At 46.7% G+C, this 7948-nt stretch overlaps 1 protein-coding gene across 1 annotated transcript in view; it reads right to left on the bottom strand.

Moving 5' to 3' along the window:
* P2RX7 (purinergic receptor P2X 7) overlaps positions 1-1062 on the bottom strand; it is a 51976-nt gene extending 50914 nt beyond the window's left edge. Inside the window, exon 1 of the mRNA XM_024758515.1 lies at positions 837-1062. Coding sequence (XP_024614283.1) covers positions 837-961 — 125 coding nt within the window. The 5' untranslated portion in view covers positions 962-1062. The remainder of the gene's footprint in view (positions 1-836) is intronic.
* Positions 1063-7948: the final 6886 nt, after the last annotated feature.

Genomic DNA, 7948 nt, shown 5'->3' on the forward strand with positions numbered 1-7948 from the left:
GATGAACCTTGAAAACATAATGCTAAGTGGAAGAAGCCAGACACAAATGATCACATATTGCATGATTCCATTTATAATGAAATATCCAGAATATGCAAATCCATAGAGACAGAAAGTAGATCAGTGGGTGCCTGGAGCTGCAGGGGAATAGGAGGATTGAGAGAGTGATGGCTAAGGGATGAGGGAGTGGGTTGGTTTTTTTTTTTTTGAGGCGATGAAAATATTCTAAAATTGATTGTGCTGATGGTTGCACAACTCTTTGAATATAGTAAAATCTACTGAATTATACACTTGAAATGAGTGAGTTGAATGGTATGTGCATTATATCTCAATAAATTGTTAAAAAAAAAAAAAAAAAAAAAAAAAAAAAAAAAAAAAAAAAGGAGCAAGGAGGGTCTTTCTGACCCTGGTGAGGACCTAAAGTTACATTTACACGTCTGGTCCTATTCCTCCCCCTAAGCGGTGATGACTCGTGTAGATGCCAGCATTATCACCAGGCGTGACCTGAATCCTTGACTCCTCCCTGGGAATCCAGGGTGTTGCCCTGCATTTTCCCACCTGCCCCAGGCATGCCCTGCCCAGCTCGCCCCAGCAGTCCTGGGTTAGAACCGAAAGTGTCACCCTCCTTTCTCGTGGCTTCTCCCTGCAGGAAACTGGCAAACTCCCACCTGCTGCTTCCTCTCCTGACTCCCACTTCTCCCCAGCTTGCTGTGAGCCTCATGTCTCAGATTTTAAAACCACAGGGAATTCAGGATGTGCACAAGAAGCTGGACCTTGAGGTTTTCTGTGCTGCCAGCCACTGCAGAGATTTAAGGTCATCCCCACAGCCCACTTACCTAATGTAGGAAAAGAACAACACATGGAAGAACCATTTAATGGTGCCATAATTCGTGCTCTGGATCCGGATGACTTTGTTTGTCTCATACTGGAAAACATCGTTCCAGCTGCAACAGGCTGTCATGGTGAGAGGCTCGCTCTCCACTCGGGACCGGACCAGGGCTCAACCCTCCCAGACCGGCCACAGCAGACCCAACAGTAAGAGGAAAATGAAACGTCCTTATTCTTAGCAGGAACCTTTAAGTTTGAGTTCCTCCAATGATGTCAGAGCCGGGGCGGGCACTGGCAGCTGCCCAAGATGTGGCTGAGAATAAACAAGAAAAGCCAAGTCCTACAGGCCCAGCTGGCGGATGTCCCCGCCCCAGCTGGCCTCCCCCGGAGGCCTGTACAAAGATGGTGTTCAAAGGAAAGGCATTTTAAGAATTCTGCCTTATCCCCTTTTTCCTTTCACTCTTTTGGGGCTCATTTCAGTTGGGGTAAAGGGGCAGCCCTTCAAATGTCAGGAGACCCAGAGCTTCCACTGTGCCTTAAGAAAGAGCCTAGATCTTTCCATTGCCTCAAGCCCCACTCAGAGACTGATTAGTTCATTTCTACAACCCTTTATTTAGCCCCAGATGTATGTGAACACTGGATGAATGAAGGTCTCCCCGCTCCTCCCTCCCTCACGTCCTCACAACACTCTGGTCTGTAGAGGAGGAATTAGATTTGCTGGGGGCTGGGTTTGGGGGAGGACTTTATTTCTATGCTGGATATTTCCTGCCTGACCCTCAAGATCGACTTTCCACTCTGCTTCATTCCCCCGGGAGGTCAACCCATGACCTCGCCCAATCAGCCTAAGAAACAAACCTGCCATCCAACAAAATGAGGCTTATTGACCCATTCAATGAGGGGGTATACATCATCAAACAAAGGGATAGAGTTATCATCAGATTCTGGGGAAGGTGGAGTTTAGATCAAATTTAAATGAAATCAAGTTTTCACAGGTTCAAAACAAAGCAGTTTTATATAAAACAGTCAACTTTAGATCTGGATTGCAAAGTGGACCCAGGGCCCTGTTTCCTTGGAAGCAATAAAGCTAAGATAGATGTTGCTTGTTGTTTCCAGAAACCCAACATCTGAAGTTCTGCACCTGAGCGGCAAATCGAGGCTGCCTCTCTGTTTCAAGGTGACTTAGATCCTCCAGGCAAAACAGGAACATTTCATTCTTACAGATGCAATTTCAAATAGCAAAGTTTGTGATAGTCTATGATTTTAGAGGGTGATGTTTCTCAGTAAGTAACAGTCACTCACTCAAAGATGGGGGCTATTATCACCTTACAGCTACACAGAAATACTGTTTCGTGTTCCCTGTGCCGTGGACTTTATCCACTTCTGCTCTTCCTGTCTGTGGAATGTGGTTAAGACTCTGCGCTCCCAATGCAGGGTGCCCGGGTTCCATCCCTGGTCAGCCCGCATGCCACAACTAAAAGATCCTGTGTGCCACAACTAAGATCCCACAGGCGGCAATGAAAATCCTGCATGCCACAACTAAGACCCACCACAGCCAAATAAATAAATAAATACTAAAAAAAAAAAAAGATGGTCTCTGGGGAGGGAACAGGGGGATTAGTCAGTGTCAAGAGACTTATCACCTTTCTATGAAGTTTTCTCCACCATATGTCTGCATTACTTAAAACACACACACACACACACACACACACACACACACACACACACACACACACACACTGATAGATTTTTAAAAGCTATATCTCCAGACCAAACCTGCCTTTTGAGCTCCATACCTGTGGTCTATGAACCTGCAGACCTAAATATCCCGCAGACACTTCAAATCACAACTTAAAAACGGAACATTTTCCCATAAAATAATAGTGTGAGCAAGGACTAATGAGAGCAAGAGAGTGGAGACAAAAAAAAAAATAAAAAAAGAGAGTGGAGACAGTAAATGTGGTCTACATTTCCTGTTAGCTTGGCTATGTGAGAAGAGGGGTAAGGGAGATTTTTTAATGGGGGTCATAGAGTCAAGGGAAGATTGGTGTGTGTGGTTAAGATGGAAACATTTGAGCCATTCAAAGATGTTCAAAGTGGGATGTCAAGAACAGTGGCCTGTTTCTTTGTGAAGTAGGAACTCAAATCATGAATGGAACAGAGGTTGGAGGGCTTGGGTGAATTTCTCTTAGTTAAGTGTGTGTGTGTGTGTGTGTGTGTGTGTGTGTGTGTGTGTGTGTGTGTGTGTTTCTGGTTACAGGTCAGAAAATCAAGTGACTTTCTTCAGAAAAGAAGCAAGTTTTTTTGAGGAAACACCGTTATCTCCCAGAACTCAAATGCATGAAATGTGGCTCCAAATCATGAGAACCCATGAGTAGAACAGGTAACTAAAATGTCCCACGCTGAGGCTGCGCTTTCAATTTGCCTGAAGCTATGAGGTCCCACCTCTGCCTGTCTCTCTGTCCACCCACCATGTGTCTCTCTAAACACTGGCCATCTCTTCTTCTCTGAGGACATGTGGCCAAACAAGGCTATCATGGTCAGATGTCCACGTGAAAGTTCAAGTGAAAGCCCAGATCAACGCCCGGTTCCAGAATCCCAGGAGAGTGGATCTGATTGTTCTGGCTATTTACCTCTGGTCCAATCAGCTATGGCTGTGGATGGCGTCACAGAACAAATACAGCATCAGGGGCCCTGCCTTGGTGAGGAGAGGGAGGGGAGAGAGGACTGGGAGGAAGAAAGAATGGAGGGAGGGAGAGAGAGAGGTGTGGCTTTCAGAGAATAGAGGCTCCTAGGCTGGGGGGCTCTGCTTAAATACCCCAGCCCCTCTCTCTCAGGTGGGACAGTTCAAAGGCAGCCTAGGCAGTCTCCCAGAGGTCCCTAGTGAGTTTGGGCCCCAGATGCCCACAGCAGTGACATGCTCTTGAATGCTTCCTGTATTGGCTGCCTTCCCTTCCTTCCCCGTGCCACTTCCCCACTCCCCTTCCTGGGCTCATCTCAAATAAGCTATTTGCACCCAGGGTCTGCTTTGGGGAAACCCAGTCTATTTCAGTCTCTTGTGCTGTCGTTAAGGAGTTGGGAATTTACTCTGAGAGCAATAGGTGGACTTCTAAGCAGCGTTGTGGCATGATCTTATTTGCACTGTAGTAAAATTACTCTGGCTGCACTGTGGAAGTGGATAGAAGGGGTAAGAGTGAGGCAGGGGTTCTGCCCATGGAGGTGGCATAGTGACATGGAGGGGGGCTGAGGGCAGATCCCCAAAGAATCCAACACCAAAGAGACTAAGCAGAGGCATCAGGGAAGGCGGGGAAAACCAAGGGGGGGTGTGCACTCAGAAGCCAACCGGAGAGCAGTTCACAAATAAGCCAGGGGCCACAGGACATATTAAGAGCGATTAGAATGCTGCAGAATTAAAGGGCACTAGTGAGGAAGCTGACAGGTAATGGAACAGGATGGAGTCAAGTATTAAACCCAAAGATAGGTGGGAACTTAGCATATGATAAAAGCATTTTAAAATCAGGGGAGAGGGCTTCCCTGGTGGCACAGTGGTTGAGAGTCCACCTGCTGATGCAGGGGACATGGGTTCATGCCCTGGTCCGGGAGGATCCCACATGCCGCGGAGTGGCTGGGCCCGTGAGCCATGGCCGCTGGGCCTGCGCGTCCAGAGCCTGTGCTCCACAACGGGAGAGGCCACAACAGTGAGAGGCCCGCGTACCGCAAAAAAACACACACAGAAAAAACCCAAAAAAAACCAAAAAACAAAAATAAAATCAGGGGAGAAAGAAATTACTTAAAATGTGATCTCACAGCAATTGGCCAGCTATTCACAGGAGGTCGGTGGAGGGGAGGAGATGTGGTATTCTAACTTTTCATATTTAAAAAGATGTGTAGGGCTTCCCTGGTGGCGCAGTGGTTGAGAGTCCGCCTGCCGATGCAGGGGACATGGGTTCGTGCCCCGGTCCGGGAAGATCCCACATGCCGCGGAGCAGCTGGGCCCGTGAGCCATGGCCGCTGAGCCTGTGCGTCCGGAGCCTGTGCTCCTCAACGGGAGAGACCACAACAGTGAGAGGGCCGCGTACCGCAAAATAAATAAATAAATAAAAGATGTGTAGCTGTTTGAAATGTAATAGAATCATCGAAAGTGAACAAAATCGGCTACACAAAAGGGCTCTTCAAGTCACCGTTCTGTTTGTGTTGCACACGTTTTGCGTTATCGTAGAAATGCAAAGATAACTGGATGCCCTTTGAAATAACTCAACTGATAACTATACCACACCAGCACCGGGCTGATGCTTGGTTCTTTCTCCCACTCAGACTCCTCCTTGGTGTCAAGACTAGGATGGAGGGACTTCCCTCGTGGCGCAGTGGTTAAGAATCCGCCTGCCAATGCAGGGGACACGGGTTTGAGCCGTGGTCCAGGAAGATCCCACATGCCATGGAGCAACTAAGCCCGTGCGCCACAACTACTGAGTCGCTCTAGAGCCCGTGAGCCACAACTACTGAAGCCCGCGCACCTAGAGCCCGTGCTCTGCAACAAGAGAAGCATGAGAAGCCCGCAATGAGAAGCCTGAGCACCGCAATGAAGAGGAGCCCACTTGCTGCAACTAGAGAAAAGCCCACACGCAGCAACGAAGACCCAACGCAGCCAAAAAAAAAAAAAAAAAAGACTAGGATGGATTTGCAGTGATGAAAAGATGATGATGAGAGCCTCTTACTCTCCTTCAGGAATATGTTTCAGCCAGGATTCACTGTGGTTTCTTTCTTGGTAACTGGAGCTACTAAAAAAAGCATGTCAAAATGATGTTAATTTCACCTATATTTCTCCATGGCAATTTCTTGTGAACCTGCCTCTCTAACCCTCTCTTCCTTCCTTCTCATCACCTAATTCATAATTCTTATAATAAGTTGGTCAAGAGTCTGTTGCTTAGGGATGTCACAGAGTTAGGAGAAATGCCCAGTGCCCTGGTATTAAAAAATGTTTTTCCTTGAGTTACACTAAATTGGTGCTAAGGGAGTGGCCACTAGCCATACGTGGCTATTTAAATTTAAATTAATTAAAATCAAGTGAAATTTAAAATTCAGTCCCTCAGTCCCACTTGCCGTTATTCCAGTGCTCAACAGCTACATGTGGCCAATGGCTACCACAGTGAAGATGTAGAACATTTCCACCACCGGAGAAAGTTCTATCGGGCAGCACTACTGACTAAATCTGTGGGATAGAGGAAAAGGTGATATGCAGTTGCAAGTAAGTGAGGAAGGTGAGGGCGGTCCCAGTCAGATGGCATCTATTTTTTTGTGTGAAATAGGAGGCAGAGTTGCCTGATGAGAGAGAAAGGGAAGGCAGAGGAGTAGGAGGGTCCATGAGAGTGAAGAAGATTCAAAACAGTTGCTATGGTAACCAGAAGAGAGCCAACAAGGAAAACAGGAATTCCAGGGTGGTGCTGAGAATTAAAGACTATGAATTTGTTATTGCAACAGTCTGCATGACTGAGATTATGATAAGGGCCTTCCCACCTACAGGATCCACCTCCCACCTCCACGCCCAGAGACCAACCAGCTCTTGCCAAGTGGTTCAGATAGTTTTAGAGTTTGTAATCACTGATATCTACTACCTTTATTCTGGTCTTCTACATTTGTTCCAGAAACATTGTGAGCAAAGCTGCGTCTCTGCCTCGCCTTCCACCTAAGTCACCCTTTTCCTGGGGCTTGTATCCCTTGCCAGCCCCACAATGCAAGGCAAGAAGCTCCTCTTTTCCCCCTAACTCAACCCAAGCACTAGGAATGTCTTGTTTCACTCAATTTATTCTGGGTGTAATTCTTGTATCCTTCTCATGGGTGCTGGATTCTTTCAATCCCAAGATCATCTCTCCACTCCACTCCATCCAAGCCAAATACACATGCTCTTCTTGGAAACTTTTAAAATCCATTTCTTAGTTAAGAGCTGGCCACTTCAGGTGATAACTGAGGTGTTCTGCAATCTTAAACACAGAGGATGGGGAAGGATGGGGTAAACTGTCTTTCTTCTTCTAATGGTGGATGGGAGAGAGGTGTTTGGGGTTTCTAGAGGACCAGGGACCTATTGTTTTCTCCATCAGTCTTAGCAGGACAGGTATGAAGACAGTATAGAAAGATATGTGGGCTTTCCTGGTGGCACAGTGGTTAAGAATCTGCCTGCCAATGCAGGGGACATGGGTTCGAGCCCTGGTCCGGGAAGATCCCACATGCCATGGAGCAACTAAGCCCGTGCGCCACAACTACTGAGCCTGCATGCCACAACTACTGAAGCCCATGTGCCTAGAGCCCGTGCTCCACAACAAGAGAAGCCACTGCAATGAGAAGCCCGCACACCACAGCGAAGAGTAGCCTTCTCTTGCTGCAACTAAAGAAAGCCCGCGTGCAGCAATGAAGATCCAATGCAGCCATAAATAAATTTTTTAAAAGAAAAAGAAAAAAAAAAAGAAGGATAGGTATATTGATCCAGGGCTGAGCTTTTGCTGGGAGTTAAAAACTATGTCATTTAGGGTGTTTCATGTGAAAGTAATAGAATGCTTGATTCAAACTGGCTTAATATGAAATAAGTTATTATCTTATATAATAAGATATCAAGAGGGAGGACAAACTTCAGATTGGGTTGATCTTGTGGCTTGACAACATCATCAAGGACCCAGGTTCTTTCTATCTCTCTGCACCACCCCCTTTGTTGTTGCGTTCATCCTCAGAAAGAAAGATCATCAATTCTTTTGTCTCTTTCATGGGAAAATCTTTCCCAGAGCCCCTCTCTCCCCACCTTACTCTACCCTCTAGTACTAGAATTGAGTCACATGCCTGTTCCTTTACTGACAAGGGAGAGGAAATGACCATGACCAACTCGGACCAATCACCTGAGTTCAAGTAGATATTGGGGACTTATCTATAATGTCCACTACTTGGGGACTGGCAAGAAAGTAGCTAAAGTGAGAACCACAGGATCTATGCTGGATAGGGAATAAAGTGGAGGAAGGAGGGTCCTGAGAGGGAGAAAGTCGAAGGGTCTGGGATTCTGGAGTTCAAAGAACTGCTAAGCCTGCAATAACTGAAAGAACAGAGGATACAAGAGTGTGGTCAGAGAAATGTAAGCCTTTGG

The sequence above is a fragment of the Neophocaena asiaeorientalis genome, unplaced genomic scaffold (genome assembly GCF_003031525.2).
Source record: "Neophocaena asiaeorientalis asiaeorientalis breed wild unplaced genomic scaffold, Neophocaena_asiaeorientalis_V1.1 scaffold77, whole genome shotgun sequence".
Classification (NCBI taxonomy): Eukaryota; Metazoa; Chordata; class Mammalia; order Artiodactyla; family Phocoenidae; genus Neophocaena; species Neophocaena asiaeorientalis.